Source organism: Punica granatum, unplaced genomic scaffold (genome assembly GCF_007655135.1).
Source record: "Punica granatum isolate Tunisia-2019 unplaced genomic scaffold, ASM765513v2 Contig00028, whole genome shotgun sequence".
Taxonomy (NCBI): Eukaryota; Viridiplantae; Streptophyta; class Magnoliopsida; order Myrtales; family Lythraceae; genus Punica; species Punica granatum.
Genome location: NW_022204046.1, coordinates 7,043 through 27,293, shown reverse-complemented (window position 1 = coordinate 27,293; position 20,251 = coordinate 7,043). Strand labels below are relative to the sequence as shown.

The window sequence follows — 20,251 nt, the reverse complement described above, 5'->3', positions numbered from 1 at the left end:
TTGTTACATATATAGATTTCAAATCTATATTATTCGAGTTTTGTGAATGGAGAAAATTCATGATTGGACAGCTTGTACCTAAATTAGTCACTGGTCAAACTTGTCAAATATTGGGCAGTGCACATAAAAAAAAATACACGTAACTATGTACCACAGCCGTCACAATTGCAGTAATAGCTCATATGTAGATGCGAAAGGAAAGGCAAAACTAAGAAATATTCTTAAGAGATGATAAGATGTTCTATTTCTTCGTTATTAGAGACATGGAGTACCTCCCTCTTATATCCGCAGTCCGATCTGTCTTACAATTATCACAAAACATGAGATTTACTTTTTATTCCCCTTTATTGCGATAAGTACAGAGAGTAAATAGGATACACTCGCGATCGCTTTCTAATTCACCGCATTAATTATTAGATGAGGTCTTCAAAGATCTCCTCATTTATTTCTTCATATTATTCGTCACCTTTCCTGCAAAACAAAATCAAAAGCGAATAAATGAGATCCATTAGTTCACACTGTCCAAAGTGGTCGACATAGGGAAATATACATATTGATTATTATATATGTATCACACCGTTCACATATATATATATATATATATATATATATATATCAAGGCAAACTAACAAAAGAACAGAAATATGTTGCAAGCATATATGCTATACGATGCGGAGATCTGTTATTTGAACAAAGTTGCTGCCTTCATGCGTTTTGTTATATATATAGATGTGACAATTATGTAAACCTGACACTGAGTGAGACCAAATTAGGTAGGCAGCCATTGTGACTAAATTATATACGTAAGCCTTACTCGGTTCTTGAGCATGCATGGGCGCAAAATTTGTATAGCATGGTGAGGTCAAGTAATCTTGCATGAAAATAGTCATAGACACTCTGGCTGCTCACCGAGCTGTGTGAGAGCATGGAGGCTATATCCTCCCTCCTCGCCGAGGCGGAGGCGGCCTCACGGGTGGTCTACTGCCTCGTGGTGGAGGTGGTGGTGGAGACCGCCCTCGTGGTGGAGGTGGTGGTGGAGACCGCACTGGGGGTGGCGGTGGAGGAGATGGCGGGGGTGGGGACCAAACTGGGGGTGGCGGCGGGGGCGGAGACTTAACTGGGGGAGGCGGTGGTGGAGACATCACTGGGGGAGGAGGCGGTCGGGGAGACGGCGGGGGTGGAGACGTAACTGGGGGAGGCGGTGGTGGAGGAGAAGGCGGGGGTGGAGATGTCACTGGGGGAGGAGGCTTAACTGGGGGTGGTGGCGGGGGTGGAGACTTAACTGGGGGAGGCGGCGGTGGAGGAGAAGGTGGGGGTGGAGATGTAACTGGGGGAGGAGGCGGTTGGGGAGATGGCGGGGGTGGAGACGTAACTGGGGGAGGCGGTGGTGGAGGAGAAGGTGGGGGTGGAGATAGCATAGGTGGAGGCGGTGGGGGTGGAGACTGCACCGGTGGAGGAGGTGGACAGGTACAGACCGCTCGGGGTGGTGGAGGAGGCGGTGATCTCCTGGGGAAAGGAAAGGGTAACTTAGGGAGAGGAAAGAAAGGGAATCCTTCCGTGTTAGCTGCAGCAGTTTGGGACGGCTGGATAAGGAAGAACGTTGCCACCACAAGCACAGTGGCCATTATACTGGCCATGGAAGACCCCATCTTTTTGCTTCCTTAATTAGGTTGTTTCCCTTTGCCTTGATGCATTTCTCATTCGGTTCCTGCCCTCTTTATATAGATTTTTGGCTTGATTGTACTGTGGTAAAAGAGTCGTCGTAAAATGGGTTTAAAGTTGTACTAAATGATGTTGAAAATGGGGATTCTTAACTATAAGCGGCAATTCGTACTGTAATACCTAACTATGATGGCATGCTCATTATAATGGTCATGAAAATTCAACATATAACAGTATTTTTTTGGGTAGGAGACCAAATTAACTGGTTCGTTTCATCTTTTCGTTTCCTACCGGATGTTAGTTGCCAAACTTGCCTGAGGAGTGAAACTCCGTATGTGAGAAGGGAGTATCTCGTGTAGCTATACTCACCTCGACTGAGAATTAACTTATCTCCGTAAGTGCAAAACATAGGATTGTAATCGAAAAACTTGAAGAACATACTTCATATACTCTTTCTTTACTCAGTCGTCACCCCAGTTCTGTCATATAATATATTGCTTCAGTTCAGATTAAATTATAATTAAAGCTTTCCCAGCTTAATGAGCACATATAACACGTGAAAAATCACATTAAGAAAATTTTTGGCTAAAAAACATGAATGTTTCTTTTCCTTATGCGATCAAAAGCCATGCTGCTTAACACCACAACAACAGTTTAGGATCAAAGTCTCGAGTTGTATTCTCACACTGCCACATCATCAAAAATATAAAACGGAGCTCTATCGCTTTGCCACGTCTTATCCTTCAATGTTTACAAACTCCCTCGTCCTTTTCAGCATTCTATTTTAACTAGAGTATTATTCCGCGCGATCCCGAGGACCTGGAAATCTTTTTTGTTTTTTTTTTATCGTGATAGTTTGCGTAATAAACAATATATATATATATATATAATATAACAAAAATTAATGATAAAACTATTTATATGTGACAATTAAGAACTCTCGATTGATACTAAATGATTTAAATTTTTCGAAAGAATGTACTAATTAATATTTCATATACTATGAAAGCTAATATTTCTCCGCGTTAATCTTAAATTGAATTCTCAATGTTTCTAATTAGATCATGATCACAATATAAGAGGCCCTGAGTGGTCTACTAGTTTTACTTGATGAAGGGGTTCAATATTCATTAAAAGCATTTTGTAATCGGTATAACCTTGCATGTCACAGAAAAAAATAAGGTTATTTCTCATGCTATGGTCTTATTATGGGGGGAAAAAATAGAGAAAAGATAAGGACATTTCCAAAATTCAATGTTAAATAAAAGAGACTACTCAAATAAGCATTCGAGCCAAATCTTCTTCATGTAAAACCTGCTTGATTTAGATCGAGAAAATCGTACGGTTTTATGAAACCATGTGCTATGGCTCGAATCCGTCTATTTCCGATAGGAGCAGTTGACAATCGAATCCAATTTTTTCCATTATTTTCGTATCCGTAATAGTGCGAAATGAAGTCCCGTCTCTAACTTGTTCAAGAATAGTGGAATAGTGGCGTTGAGTTTCTCGACCCTTTGTCTTAGGATTAGTCACTTCTATTTCTTGATGGGAGCAGATAATTGAAATATTTATTTCCATCACTTTGATATTTATGTGCACTCTTACATCTTGCTTGGATAGAGAGTTATGGGGGTTTATGGAGGGATTAAAACAATCCATGTTTTGCAATTAAAAGATATAGGGTTATGATGGGTTATGATGGGATTACTTAATCCTCCATAACCCACCAAAGATCCATATTTTCATTCTATTAATTTTGGGTGTTATGAAGGAATAAGTCCTTAAAAGTCATTTTTAGCCCTAATTTTTTCACAAAATTTCAATAATGCCCTCTCTAATTATATTACCTTTGCTCGCTCATATATATGAGCCGAGATGTATATATACATTTATAGATATTATAGTTTGCGTAATAAACAATATATATATATATATAATATAACTAAAATTAATGATAAAACTATTTATATGTAACAATTAAGAACTCTCGATTGATACTAAATGATTTAAATTTTTCGAAAGAATGTACTAATTAATATTTCATATGATATGAAAGCTACTATTTCTCCGCGTTAATCTTAAATTGAATTCTCAATGTTTCTAATTAGACCATGATCACAATATAAGAGGCCCTGAGTGGTCTACTAATTTTACTTGATGAAGGGGTTCAATATTCATTAAAAGCATTTTGTAATCGGTGTAACCTTGCATGTCACAGAAAAAAATAAGGGTATTTCTCATTCTATGGTCTTATTATGGGGGAAAAAAAAGAGAAAAGATAAGGACATTTCCAAAATTCAATGTTAAATAAAAGAGACTACTCAAATTAGCATTTGAGCCAAATCTTCTTCATGTAAAACCTGCTTGATTTAGATCGGGAAAATCGTACGGTTTTATGAAACCATGTGCTATTGCTCGAATCCATCTATTTCCGATAGGAGTAGTTGACAATCGAATCCAATTTTTTCCATTATTTTCGTATCCGTAATAGTGCGAAACGAAGGCCCGTCTCCAACTTGTTCAAGAATAGTGGAATAGTGGCGTTGAGTTTCTCGACCCTTTGTCTTAGGATTAGTCACTTCTATTTCTTGATGGGAGCAGATAATTGAAATATTTATTTCCATCACTTTGAGTTTTCTCTTAATTTTTTTTTCTTCTAAGTGACAGAATTTAGGCCTTAATTTCTGAAATTTGAATTTACAACTATTAAAACATTCGAAAGGCCTCATTTAAATATTTTAACAAATATTTTACAAAAAATAAACGTTTTATTTTGAAAGAGAAGAAGTACGAAACATTTTGGCCTCATTTAGTATTGTATCCCAAAAACAAAGTAACAGAGTAAATGAAACCCCACTGATGCAGGAACTGAATCTAAAATATTCTAATTTCCAAATCAAAATATGTGCCACTACACTATACTCTCATTCTCAATTTGTAGTCAATCACACAATAACACAACCCTATGATCAAAGCACGAGCGGCCTCCCGGTTCTCATCTCAGCCTTTACTTTAAGTTTGTGAACTCATTCTGATTTTAATGAGTTTGGCATTCATCAGATTGCTTGATTTTCATCTTGCCTGTTTTTATTACAAAGACTGCTTTTTAAATATTAGTCCTACTTAGGTAGCATGTATATATACACACACACACACACACACAGATAATCGGTATCAAACTGGCTAAACTTCCAAATCTTGGAAAATTTTAGCACTTTTAGCACCAGAGTACAAGGCCCTTCAGGACCTTGAATCACATAGGGATCAAGCAACAATCATTGTAGAGTTTTACTTGTTGGTCAAAGATCAAAGATCTCCTTTCAAAGGTTCTGCTCGTCTTAATAGGTTCTTCTCCACTTTTCCACTCAAAACAAGTGCTGAAACCATGGATCGCTCCCCAATTCAAGTCGTGTACATGGTTAACCCATATCGAGGAAGATTTCATCCAAATCTAGCTCAAAGCAGATAAAACAGAGAAAACAGACAATAAAGAGGGTAATCCAGACCGGAACAGAACAACACAAACAAGAACTTACGGAGAATGCCTAAAATGCAATCTAGACAGCTCCAAATGATGTGCACTCTTACATCTTGCTTGGATTGAGAGTTATGGGGGTTTATGGAGGGATGAAAACAATCCATGTTTTGCAATTAAAAGATAGAGGGTTATGATGGGATTACTTAATCCTTCATAACCCACCAAAGATCCATATTCTACCAATTTGGGGTGTTATGAAGGAATAAGTTGTCAAAAGTCATTTTTAGCGCTCATCTTTTCACAAAATTTCAATAATGCCCTCTCTAATTATATTACCTTTGCTCGCCCATATATATGCACCGAGATGTATATATACATATATAGATATTATAAATCATTTTCTTTTATATATACACACCTCTGTTATATATATGTATATATCGTTTAACTCTATTATATTTTTTTGGGCAAATTACAAAAAAAAACCCAAATTTTGTAAAAAGTCTCAGTTTTGTCATAAATTTTGTTTTGTAACAAAAAAAACCATAAGTTTTCTAAAATGTCTCAAAAATGACATCCGTTATAACTTCCGTCAATTTTTGCCTACGTGTGACCTACGTGGACTGTTAAAGGGACCCGCCATCAATGGCAAAAATTGACGGAAGTTATAACGGAGGTCATTTTTGAGACATTTTAAAAACTTATGGTTTTTTCTGTTACAAAACAAAATTTAGGACAAAATTGAGACATTTTACAAAACTTGGGTTTTTTTTTGTAATTTACCCTATTTTTTTCTATATCTATTATTTGTCCACCTCTATCTACTTTGGTTCTCATACATATATATATTCAGTACACATTTACCCCATACGGACAAACACATGTACATATATATACCTAGTAAATATTATAAAATCTAATGTTTATCTTTGTTCATGCATTATTTGTATAATGGTAAAATAATATGCTTATATTATTCCACCGCATCCTTTCTTAATGCTATCCAAACATGAATTATGAAGGATTAAGAGAATCTCCTCATAAACCACCCCATCCCACCCGTCCATAACCCACCTCACCCCATCCCTCCATCCCTCCATAACCCATCCCATCCAATTATCCAAAAAAAATGTAAAAGCTAAGTAACTATGGTATTGTTGCGGCCTAAATGGAATGTAAATTAAATACAAATGCATATTTAATGCGAGAATCGAACTATGCAGACAAAGTATCCTAATGTAATTCGATATTTTGATTATGAAGGGTAACTTATAAAAAGACATCTTAAACCCTCCTTTATTCACAAAAGTACAATAAGGCTCATTATAAACCTATTACCTTTTACTTATCCGCTCAAAAAAAGAAAACTATAGTATTTTTTTTCGTTGAAAAATCTAATATTCGAAAGTCCAATTGGGCCTTGACTAATCCAGTCAAACCGAGTCGGTCCATTAAGGGGTAAAACTCTCATAACGTGAATTTTTTCTATTCACAAAATTCGAACTCGAGACTTTACTTAATAGGAACAAGCATCGAACTATTTGAACCAATCAAGTTATATAGACCAATATATTTATACATATTACCTATAAATCCCGTTGTTAACGTGTAGATCCATACCCAACTTATGTCGTTTGCCTTGTAATTGGAAAAATTTATGTTATTGGCCTTTTTTCGTAAACATACATGTGTATATATATATGTGTGTGTGCGGACCCATATCCGGCCACGACACATTGACATCAATGGCGTGCGTAAATGAGCACGCGAATGGATGGGAGTCATCGCCTTCCAATTTAAGGTTTGAGAACCTACGGTCGGAGAGATACCCAAGTCTAGGGTGCATGATACGATACCTCCTAGGTTGTTAAAGGTCATGGTCTGCGAAAACAGAAATCTAGGTTCCGGGGTCCTGTTGCGACCGAGTTTCCTTGATCGACCAAGGATTGGTACTCAACTTGTCAAGGGAGTTTGCTGGTTTTATCTGTCGAGCTATTTAAGGCTTCGCACATCTCACATGTAAATCGATGCCAAAAATACGAGAGACTTGAATTGAAGAGATGAATCTCATCATATAGGAGTGACCCAGATGCATGACAAGCCTACTCACTTTTTGTCTTTTTTTTTTCTCTTTTTTTTGTGATTTTCTAATAATAAATCCTATCAATTGTTCGTGCAAATCCGTTAATAAATTCAATGATGCGTCTTTTTTGATTTGTCATGACTTGAAATCTATCATAAGGCAATTAAATATGCATCCTAAATTACATTATTCTTTTTATTTATTTTTTTGGTTAAAAGTCGAATGAATTAACCTACAACTAACCAGTTTATTTGAAGAGGGTCACCTCATGTGATCAAATTCATCCGATCAACTCAATTCTCGCATCGCTCATGACCTCACACATGCTAGACCCAGGCAATTATTGATCAAAATACAATGAAATGAACTCTCAAGCTCTCAATTGGCTACCGGCTCCGATACATGAAAATTCACTCATCTTTTTCCATGTTCCCGACTTATGTCACTCAAACACATCAAAATTTGACATAATGAAGTAAGATATCCCAAGGCTAATATGTGTGGGTCGATATCATCTCATGCTCATCATGAAAGAGATCCAAGACCACAAAATCAATTCTTAATTATAAAATTTGTGACATAAAATGTTTTTATCGATGATAAATCGTTTGAGTCCAATTTTAATTTTAAAAGGGGGACGGAGGCTTAGACAAGCCTAATGGGCCTTAATTGGTCTGGCAGACCCAACTAGGCCCAACGGGCTAAACCAACCCACATTGGGTGTCGGGCCACCACAGCGGGCCTGACCCGCCGAGTGCCCTACTTGAGTCCCAAGGATCCGGCTGGGTCGGTGGTGGCTAGATAACCATTTCCCTGACTCTAGTCCTACTCAAATCTTCGAGTTTTGACCTTATTCTCATGTTAAGTCACAATATCACGTCTCTTAAATGGTTTAGGCCCAATCCCGTGATAAATTAAATCCCGATTTTAAGACCGACCTTACGTGATTAATCCGGTTCATGTGAGGTTCAAATTAAAAATGGCATTCAACACTTCCACTTGGGCATACAAGATCACAACATCATTTTGTTTGCTGATTTTAAGCTTGAGTGGATCGATTAAACTGATTTAATGTGCTTAGCCAATCTTGTCCTTTAAGGCTGAATATACATGGATTCCATTTCGTGTTGATTCGTTCTTATTTCACAAAATCCATTTTAAGCCCAATCCTTTTTAAAGTCAAATTCGTGCTCGAGTTGGTTTACATCATGCATCCCGATTTTGAAGTTGGTATGGCGATGACTGGAATGAAGCCGAGAACATGATGGTATGGCCGAGATTAGGCTATGCTTGGGTGGGAATAGTATGTATGGAAGGGAATGAATGTGGAATGATTGGAAGGTGTTTTAATGGAACTTTGGGAGCAAAATGGCATGTGTGTATGTGAAATAATTGGAAGGTGTTTTAATGGAACTTTGGGAGCAAAATGGCAGCATCATAGCAGTAACCGATCTGTCCAGCATTACTCGAAAGCGATTTTGACTAGACTATAAGTGCAAATGCATTCAAACTCTGCTAAAGCTAAGCTAACCCGATGATGCATCCCGAGGAACTGAGGGTTCGTTGATTGGATTCCAGTAGACTTACAGTCTTCAAACAAAGTCAATCCCAGTGCTGGTCCCTCAGTTCACCTAGCTTCAATTGCGTAACCTTACCAAATTTGTATGTCGCTAACCATATGGGAAATCGTGTGCACCAAAAGGCGCCGTTGGAAAAAAGCTTAATTGGGAGCTGTAAGCACCCCATTTTGGTCCACCAGCTCCAGGACAGGACATTAGTAAGGCTCCCGACTAGGACTTCAGAACTCTAACAAAAATGGCGAGGGCAAAGTATAGAATTTTACGGCACACATAGTTGATCCCGAAGATTAAGACACGAATTATCAACATTCAAACCAAAGGCAATGAAAAAAGAGGAACTCACATTTCTGTATCATAATCAGGTGTTATGGAGTTAAGTTATTGGGATGTTAAGGTCATAATCAGATTCGAATTGTGGTCTTGGAGCTCATTTCATTAATTTTACTCTCGAACCCGTTCACATTTCTGTATCAATTTGTATATCCCCTCGAGCCTTGGAGTGGAGAGACGAAAATCGAAGAGACGAGAAGACAATAGGCCGATGTCGGTGGGGCTCGAAGTGAAGGCCGCCTCGGTCCGCAGTAGTCAAGGATCTTCCAAGCTAATATATTCTAGGAATCTTCTAGGATAAGGTACGATTTCTCGATTTAAGTGGCATTTCTAGGGCTCCCCATTGATGTGATTGCGTGATAATTCTGGGAATGAGTGGTGGTAATGTGAGTCTTACGAACCGTGATGATGAGCGGGACCTTTTCAAACTCGATTTCACAAAGTTTTCAATCTGTTTCAGTTCAGTCCTTGCAGTTTTTCCACTGTTTCCAGTTCAGCCCCAAACTTTAAGATCTGTTTCAACATAGTCCTGGGCCATTTTCAGCATCTTCAGTTCAGCCACTGAACTTTCCAGAAAATTCAGATCAGTCTAGGGAACTTTTCACTGATGTTCAGCTCAGTCCCTGACTTTCTTAATGAATCCAGATTGGTCCCTGGCCGAATTTGACATTTTCAAAGCAATCCCTGACTTTTTGAGCTGTTCCAAATCAGTCCTCAGAGCTTTAGCCGAATTTTCAAATTGGTCCCAAATCTTTTTAAATTATTCAATTCAGTCCTTGGATAATTTCTTTAAAAAAATCAAATAACAAAATAATAAGAGCTTCCAACCCGTCTCATTTGAGTCCCCGACCGACAGTATGTATGTTCTTTTAATACGTTTTTGTCAGGCTCATTATGCGTATGTGGCGTCGCTATGTGTGTTCATGTTATTTTTCGCTTCCATGAGTCAACGCCATTTTATCGATTCCATTAAAATATTGTGCTTCTGCAATCTTGCGTGTTTACATGCGTTTCTCGTGATCATGGCGGCGTCGACTTCGTAGAATATGTGTTATGATCGTGGTTGATATATGATTGCATGCAACCGTATTTTTCGTTTGACATTGATAGGATGATAAATCGTAAGTCAAACGCGTCAGTTTTAAATAGTGTGCATGTATTTGTGTATCGACGACTGCCTCGGACCCACGAGGGTCCAAGAGCGCATTGGCCATCATTGACTGGGCATTATTTGCCTTCCAGGAACTACCTTGGTCTTTGTGTCACAAATTGCTTCACAAACCATAGTACCCAAGGTGTAAGATAGTAATCACTAAAAGAATTTCACATACGGGGCAAGGGACGTATAATTCAGCTAAATAAATCACTCGGCTCTAAGCAAAGTGCATGAATTGATAAATTTCCGGTAATCGCGTTGATAGAACGGGTTCTTCTGTCAGAAAATGCATAATTCGACTAATTGTGCACTCGGCCTAATCAAACACGGGCAAATAGGTAGAAAGGGATGGCTTTGAATTTTCAGGTGAAAAACACACGCTCTTGGCCTAATTTGTATTAAACCGCATTGTCACCATACAGAACAATCTAAAACAGACCCACACATCTTTAGTCGAATTAGCACCGTACACAAACATGTTCTTTCGTTCGTTTAGGCTAGGACATTGTTTGCTAAGTAATCTCGGTTCATAATTGGATTAATCACGTAAACTTGGCTTAATACACCACTTGTTTGCATTTGTCTGCTTTTGTTTGCTTTTGTCAGTTTTCATCTGTTTGCATCTACTTTCGTATGTTTTCGTCTATTGCTCATTGTTTAATCGCGGTTCGGGCTCGAACCCGTAGAATACGTCATGCACGAGGTCCAATGCCATTAAACCCTCAATCACGGGGTCCAATGCCCCACACAACTGAGTGCGCGCAACCCGAGTGTGGAATTGGGTCTTGCTTCGACTTACTACCTTGCTCCTAGTAGTGTCTATTTGGAAGACGACTCGGATCGGGTAGGTAAGTCGTGGCCGTACATGACCCGAGAGCTCGACCGACCCTATGGCTATCACGGGAGTCAAACGACTCTTCTGCTATCCGTCGGTTCGGTTGGACCCGACCCCCGGCTCTCTGAGCCTGCATTGCCTTAACCTTAGTTTCGATCATTCAAAATCACGCGGTGAGCACGAGTGGAATATTTGGCCTAATGCAAATTGACCGCGTCCATGTATTGTATTGCGTATGTATTTTGTATTTATTTGAGAGCACATTGTAAAGACATCTTTTGTATTTTCATTTAGTCGTTGTAAGGACCCCGGTTGGTGAGCAGATGGTCTGAGTGTTTCATCGAAGTTACGTTGTCAAAACGAGTGAGGAGTGTGCAACCTAATTCACGCGGTAAATGAAATGAAACGGCAAACCCTAGACAAATAGAGTACCGAAAGGGCGTACGGGATATATGCCCGCACGTAATAGAACTCTCGGATCTAGAACTTTCGGTTCCTCAAGACCAATGCCTTAGCAACTAGGTGTACCCTGTACCACCAGGCCCAGGTAATTTGCCGGCCCTCGACCTTCGGGTCGTACAATGGCAAGTGGCAACTCGTTCTCACGCATGTCCGTCACGCTTCCCCACAGGAAGGTGGACACTCCCAAGCCGTGCGATAGTGTACACATGCGGGTTCGACGAGAGCAAATTCGGGTCCGTACAGGAACATTATGGTGTTTATGGTTTACTGATTGGAGTTTCGCTCGTTGAACTATTCCAATTTAACGTCATTGCTCAACTCAGATTTTTTTGCTCAAGCTTTGTACCTCTTTCTCATCTTTGAATTTATATATCTCATAATTCGTGATGATCCAGATGTGCTGCATGAAATCAAACCGAAGCCTACAATGTAAACAATAAGGCTAGAGAGTTTCAAGTTTCGTGTTGACTTGACTCCGATAGGATGACGAAAATTTCCCTAGAGTTCCTTTGGCCAGACTCCCTCCCAGCTAATCACTACTTCAAATTATATCCTTGCTTTTTACCGAACCTTGGCCAAGACGGTCCAGGTGATTACAATATATATATATATATATATACACACATACTAGATATAACCTTTACTAGGGGCAAAATTTATTTTCAGCGCCTACTGAAAAAAAAAACTTTTTGGAACCATGGTATCCAAAAACCTAATTAGGCTCCGACTAATCCAGTAGAGGCAGGTCGGTCACTAAGAGGTAAAGCTCTCACAGCGTGGATTTTCTGCATTCGTAAAGACTCGAACTCGAGACCTTGCTTAAGCGGAATAAGCGCCGGACCGCTTGAACCAACCCACGCTGGTAGGGGCAAAATTTATTAAATAAATATTTTGTCATTAGTTCTTCTAAGAAGGCCCAGGCTTCCTTTTTTCACTCTTTACATATACAAGTTACAACCGTGACAGTGACTCTATCTAGGGAAAATATAATAAATTTGATTTCTTTTTCTTGTAATTAGTTAGATATATATATATATATATATATATAATAACAAATTCTCGAGTTAAATTCTCATATCGCCACATTATCAAAAATATAAAAGGGAGCTCTATCCCGTTGCTATGTCATTGTTTACATATAAGGAAGCATTTTTATTTTTTTATTAAAGAAATATGTGCAACTTCTATATCGCTAGCTATACATATAGAGTGATATAATTAAATATATGATAGGATAGAAAATTCAATATATAGTGGATGTTATAGATGCCGTGGAAATTCAATAGGAGATTAAGTATATATAATGAAATATATAGTGGAAGTTGAATAGGAAATTCAATATATATATTGGATATTGAAATCATCTTCGAAGAAGATGCACATGAAAGGTACATTCTCCAAATATGTTCGAAAATTATGTAGTTTAAAACACTGCTTGGCATCCATATTATCGCATGCATCCATATTATCGCATATATAAATAATAATAGAATATATATTAGTATAAATATAGATTCTATATTTATTTACATATATATATATATCCCGTTTCAGAATATGTAATATATATATAGTTTCTATATATATATAATAGAATATGTAATATATATATATATATAGTTTCTATATATATATAATAGAATATCTATGTATAATGGTAGTAGAATATTTTGATGGATGGATTGGAAATTTTCATATTTATTTATTAGGGAAATAATTTCTATGACCTTTCCTAACTTTTATATATATATAGGTGTATATTGTTTGCATATTTATGCAGCACGAACGCCATATCCTATATTAATTTGGTCGTTTCACAAGGATTGATCAAGTTTTCCCTTTAATTCCATCAAATTTATTCATATGGTCGTTCCATCGAATTAGGATTTAATTGTTTTTCTATGCTATTGCGATCATCTTTAACTGCCATGAGTTGACATTGCTGATTATCAAACATTTAAATAGTTGCTTTGCTCCTGTTGTGTTGTTGATTTGAAAAATTTTATTCTTTGGAAGAATTGCGATCACTTGTTGTGATTTAAAAATATTAAAAATCTTTCCCGCTCAACATGCGGCTTTTCACTTAGTTAAATTCCTTATATAAATTAAGGTGGTGTTTGGTAACGGAGTAGATGATGATTCTACTTAATACCAAGGGATGAAAACAAAAGTAGTTGGAAGAATTTATTATTAAAAAATTGGTTGTAATAATGGTAAAGAAAAAATATACGAGAGAATTTATTATTAAATTGAAGAAGATTAAAAAAAAATGATTAGTTATTAAATTGAGAGAAAAATAATGAATAGTTGAGAGAATATAAATTAAAAAATTAATTGTAATAATGGTTAAGAAAAAGTATGTGAGAGAATTTATTATTAAATTGAAGAAATCAGAAAAAAATAATGATTATGTTGTTGAATTGAGAAAAAAGTAAAGTTAAATGCAATATGATTTACTCCATAAGCAAAAAAAAACCGTATGATTGAGGGGCGAGTGTGCCTGCGGCCACCACCGCCCAGGGCCGTTGGCAGCCTCCATCGCTCACATTGTATGCTGACAACCCTACGCCTCTGTCCCCTGCAAATCAATTCCTCTTCTTCCCCAAGCATCTTACATTGAATAGATCAACATTGAACAGACAAAGAATCATTATGATAATTTCATTCCCTTCACTTCCTCATGGGTTCGACCAGTGAGATGTTCTTCTCGAGCTGTATGTTGGGTCTGTTATTACTATTGTCTGTTTGGCTCTTATGGGAACCTGTCTGGATAAAGATAATGATGGCGGCTCATATGGCATCCTCCATGGCAACACCATCGAGATTCTTCGGATGAGGAAGGAAGCCGTAAAGAGATCTCGACTTCTAAGGGGTGGGGGCCGGGATGGGGCGTGATGGCCGCCAACGACAGCTCCAACCCCCCAGTCTCTGCTAGTTTTTTTTTTTTTTTTAATTCGTCTTTCTTAAGTTCAGAATTTAAATTTAATTTCTAAAATTTAGAAAATATTTCAAAAATAGTGAGAAAAACCCCATTCAAATACTTTAACAAACGCTACGGCCATATTAATATAAAATTAAATTTTTGGCCTGAAAGAGAAAATGTAGTAAAGTTCTGGCCTCATTTAGTACGTATCCCATGTTTTTCCTTTTTTTTACTAGGCTCATGCATTGCCTTTTTTACGGAAACTAGTTGATGACCCACGCGTCAAGCGGACACAATTGAATTTGCAACTAATCTAAACAAATTTACACGTTATGCGTAAATAAAATTTATTCAAAACCAAATGAATTATGCCAAGGACATCAATAAATTACAAAAAATCGTTCATATCGACTAAGAAAAATGATATCTCTCCAAATCAATTGGACGATACTTCGATAGGAGTGTAATTATCTTGAAATTATTAATTGTCTCATGGATCGGAGGACATCAAAGGTTATGATTTTGGAAGCCAGCATTTACATACAACTATTTGAGCGTGAGTTTTTAACAATTGTTATTCGATCTAGATCCCATATTTATTTCCAGATATTTCATTATTGTAACAGAAATATTAATCCATCTAAACACAAAATCATGATTAATATGTGTTGGTTTAGATGATTCAACACTTATTCCCTATTAATAATGAGAAATACTTACATGAGTGATTCATAGATTTGAAATCTTTGTAACTATTTTTTTCGGGAAAAAATAAAAAAGCAAACAGTTTTCAAATCTAAAATAAAATTTGAACTTTCTACCATTTTTAGGTTTGTTACATATATAGATTTCAAATCTATATTATTCGAGTTTTGTGAATGGAGAAAATTCATGATTGGACAGCTTGTACCTAAATTAGTCACTGGTCAAACTTGTCAAATATTGGGCAGTGCACATAAAAAAAATACACGTAACTATGTACCACAGCCGTCACAATTGCAGAAATAGCTCATATGTAGATGCAAAAGGAAAGGCAAAACTAAGAAATATTCTTAAGAGATGATAAGATGTTCTATTTCTTCGTTATTAGAGACATGGAGTACCTCCCTCTTATATCCGCAGTCCGATCTGTCTTACAATTATCACAAAACATGAGATTTACTTTTTATTCCCCTTTATTGCGATAAGTACAGAGAGTAAATAGGATACACTCGCGATCGCTTTCTAATTCACCGCATTAATTATTAGATGAGGTCTTCAAAGATCTCCTCATTTATTTCTTCATATTATTCGTCACCTTTCCTGCAAAAAAAATCAAAGCGAATAAATGAGATCCATTAGTTCACACAGTCCAAAGTGGTCGACATAGGGAAATATACATATTGATTATTATATATGTATCACACCGTTCACATATATATAATATATATATCAAGGCAAACTAACAAAAGAACAGAAATATGTTGCAAGCATATATGCTATACGATGCGGAGATCTGTTATTTGAACAATTACTCTCCCTCACCACACAAAAATTCACAAATAATTTCGATTAGCAGCAATGCGTCACGACTCAGCTCTAATTTAATTCTCCAACTTTACTGCACTTTGAGGATTCCTCATAGATTTTTATTTCTTCAGCGTTCGATCCCTTAAGAAATTTGGTCTAATGACGCGGATTCATGTTACTGCGCCATGTGTAATATTGAACCAAACCGGTTAAGGTTCAATAAAACGATTTCGATTGAATCATCGAATTGGCTTAGATAATAAAGCCGGTTAGAGCCACCATCTCAATGAACGTCCGTCATCGTCGCACCGCCGGGGTCAGGTGGATGCATGACGACCTATGGTTGCCGAATGGAATGTCGACTGGCGTCTCTGAGGTTTCACCACCGTCGAATGACGACTGAGCTCAAACCTCTCATCGCGACGTCAGCACGTGAGGTCGACCTCCCTCGGAGGTCCGAATTTTTTTTGTCTCCGGTGACAAAAAAATCTAAAATCAAGCAGATTCTTTTTCGAAAAGAAAATCAGAAAAGATATGTTAGCGTAATTACCTTATTTGATATAATACGTGACCAAAAGAATTTCCTTAAATCAAGCGTATTTGTTTAAGAAACAATCTCAGAATAGATATCATAGCATGACTATATATTCTCACAAGAAATAAATTTAGAAACGACCAAAAATTGTAATTGTAGAAATAAAATTAAGGTGACATTATCTGTATTGACAGATTGTGGCATTTGATCGAACCATAAGCAACCAAGACTGTAATTGTTAAAGTCGCCATTAATATGATGATGATTTCTAACTAAGAAAAAGAAAAGCAAGACGACCACTATTTTAAAAAATTGGTTCGAGACCTACAGTCTCTGGCATGCTTGCATTTTTTCGCAAACAAATAGTTAAACAAAATTTGTGAACCGGTTCGGTTAGAGGTACAGTTCAATTAATGCAGTCGGCTTGAAGGGCGGTTATGGTTAATGACAGGGCACTTCCTCATTGGACCACGCATAAAGGCTAATTTGTGATAATGATGAATGTTTGCGGGAGGAAAATAAGAAAGTAAAAAATAAAATACCTAAAAAAATTATGTACAATGGACGGTCCATATTAAATGATTGGGGATGTAGGGAATCATATTAGTTTTGTACAGTATGAAAAATCAAAAAATCCCTACCGAAGAAGTACCAATTTTTCTTTCATAAAACACTATAACACAAATGCCCTACAAAGATAGAAATTAGAAGCATTAATATCTAGCTTCTAAACCTCCAATTTTTAGAAACAAATAACATATTTGTCTATTTATATGGTATTTTTTCTTTATAAATCTTTAAATTCGGGAACAAATAAAATGTGCCATGTATAAAGTATAATTAATTTAAAAAGTGCCTTTTATTGACTTCAATTAAAATTAGTGAAATAATATGGCAATGTTTGAGCAATAGAGACTAATTTATACGACTTTAAAATGTTTAAATATATAAAGAAAACTAACATAGATTTGCTCAATTGAGCTTCAAACTTTTGTTTTTAAAGATAAAAGTTTTTCAAGTTAAGAATAAAGGAGCGGATATTTTGTTATCGTGATTTTATTCATTTTCAATTTTTCACTTTCTAGTCATTTGTTTTTATAAGAAACTTATCTCTTATATATATATTTCATTTGGCTTTCTCCTCAATGAAAGTATTTTCAGTTACCATGCTAATTTACATATTCTTGTCAACTCCTTTTCCTCCTCACAATATCTCTCTGTCCTTCTCTAATTAAATCGAAGACCACAAGAAATTTCGATCTTTCCACTGGAAGAGCAAATTATTTTAAAAACTCTAGAGGAAATTTTCCCGTAGAATTTTAAATGGAAGTCTATCAATTTTTTCTATAAAAATTCTCACCAATTATTATGTTGGGATAGATATATTTTTTCGTTAGATTAATTTTAAACATAAAACTTATAAATATAAAGTAATAATGTTTTATTTAGAATCTAAAAATTATGGAAAATGTTGGACGACGAAGTGATTAGTGAGACACCCTTTCTGCTCTTCTTGTAACTAATAGGACCACGACATACTTATCGAAAAATCTAATAGGATTCATTGTACTAACCCTTGAGCATATTTTGTATCTGAAAAAAAAAATTCTAGTTTATATTACGTCGCATACTATCACTTTCCATAGGTGTACATACGTAGGTGGGATCGTACGTGTGGTCCCATATTGTATCAAAGTGGTAAAAGAGATGAATGCAGATGATACATGTATCTGAATTTTCTTCGATAATAATAAACACGTCCGCATATATATATATATATATATCAGTCCGCTCCATAAATACAAGCAATTACATGAATTGTATGATGCTATATATGAAATATATATTATAAATACAGAGGAGCCGATCTTCTCTGTGTTGACCCTCTTTTTTTTATCTTCAACTCCCTGCAGTTTCTTAGTGTTTTTTTTTTCCTTTTCGGTGGATTACAATTTCTTAATTAGTAGTTAAAATGCAAATTCTAAGGCGTACTCCCGTTTTTCCTTTCTGGAAGAACGGAAAAAGGTTGGGTTTTAATTGGTCTTATATAGTTGTTGTAGAATGTTTCGTACTCACGATTAAGAAGATAATTGGAAATGGGACGGTCAATTATTTATATATGTGCATTAGAAGACTAGGTAAACAATTGTGCTAAATTAATCTGGATTTGGTCAATCCCTCTTATCTAAATAAGCTTGCTATGTCGTCTCAATCCTTCATACCCAAATATAACTAAGTCCAACTTAATCACACATAATGAAGCTCTTTGTGATCCTCTTCGTGTGTGCTTTGGCATTCTCAAGTAGCTTTGCCTATGATCCCAGTCCCCTCCAGGATATTTGTTATATATATAGATGTGACAATTATGTAAACCTGACATTGAGTGAGACCAAATTAGGTAGGCAGCCATTGTGACTAAATTATATACGTAAGCCTTACTCGGTTCTTGAGCATGCATGGGCGCAAAATTTGTATAGCATGGTGAGGTCAAGTAATCTTGCATGAAAATAGTCATAGACACTCTGGCTGCTCACCGAGCTGTGTGAGAGCATGGAGGCTATATCCTCCCTCCTCGCCGAGGCAGAGGCGGCCTCACGGGTGGTCTACTGCCTCGTGGTGGAGGTGGTGGTGGAGACCGCCCTCGTGGTGGAGGTGGTGGTGGGACCGCACTGGGGGTGGCGGTGGAGGAGATGGCGGGGGTGGGGACCAAACTGGGGGTGGCGGCGGGGGCGGAGACTCAACTGGGGGAGGCGGTCGGTGGTGGAGACATCACTGGGGGGGAGGCGGTCGGGGAGACGGCGGGGGTGGAGACGTAACTGGGGGAGGCGGTGGTGGAGGAGAAGGCGGGGGTGGAGATGTCACTGGGGGAGGAGGCTTAACTGGGGGGGTGGCGGGGGTGGAGACTTAACTGGGGGGGCGGCGGTGGAGGAGAAGGTGGGGGTGGAGATGTAACTGGGGGAGGAGGCGGTTGGGGAGATGGCGGGGGTGGAGACGTAACTGGGGGAGGCGGTGGTGGTGGAGGAGAAGGTGGGGGTGGAGATAGATAGGTGGAGGCGGTGGAGGAGACGGTGGGGGGGAGACTGCACCGGTGGAGGAGGTGGACAGTACAGACCGCTCGGGGTGGTGGAGGAGGCGGTGATCTCCTGGGGAAAGGAAAGGTAACTTAGGAGAGAGGAAAAAGGGAATCCTTTCGTGTTAGCTGCAGCAGTTGGGACGGCTGGATAAGGAAGAACGTTGCCACCACAAGCACAGTGGCCATTATACTGGCCATGGAAGACCCCATCTTTTGCTTCCTTAATTAGGTTGTTTCCCTTTGCCTTGATGCATTTCTCATTCGGTTCCTGCCCTCTTTATATAGATTTTTGGCTTGATTGTACTGTGGTAAAAGAGTCGTCGTAAAATGGGTTTAAAGTTGTACTAAATGATGTTGAAAATGGGGATTCTTAACTATAAGCGGCAATTCGTGCTGTAATACCTAACTATGATGGCATGCTCATTATAATGGTCATGAAAATTCAACATATAACAGTATTTTTTTGGGTAGGAGACCAAATTAACTGGTTCGTTTCATCTTTTCGTTTCCTACCGGATGTTAGTTGCCAAACTTGCCTGAGGAGTGAAACTCCGTATGTGAGAAGGGAGTATCTCGTGTAGCTATACTCACCTCGACTGAGAATTAACTTATCTCCGTAAGTGCA

At 37.6% G+C, this 20,251-nt stretch overlaps 1 protein-coding gene and 1 long non-coding RNA gene across 2 annotated transcripts; both read right to left on the bottom strand.

Moving 5' to 3' along the window:
* Nucleotides 1-216: 216 nt before the first annotated feature.
* Nucleotides 217-1,721, bottom strand: LOC116189855 (leucine-rich repeat extensin-like protein 3). The gene is made up of 2 exons (XM_031519592.1): nt 910-1,721; nt 217-471 (listed from the first exon to the last, which is right to left on the bottom strand). Exon 1 carries the CDS (start codon nt 1,647-1,649, stop codon nt 933-935), a length of 717 nt encoding a protein of 238 aa, XP_031375452.1. The 5' UTR covers nt 1,650-1,721; the 3' UTR covers nt 217-471; nt 910-932.
* Nucleotides 1,722-15,556: 13,835 nt separating this feature from the next.
* On the bottom strand, nt 15,557-19,170 carry LOC116189857. Its single transcript, XR_004152495.1, has 2 exons — nt 19,088-19,170; nt 15,557-15,811 (listed from the first exon to the last, which is right to left on the bottom strand). It is a non-coding gene; the product is annotated as an uncharacterized LOC116189857 (long non-coding RNA).
* Nucleotides 19,171-20,251: the final 1,081 nt, after the last annotated feature.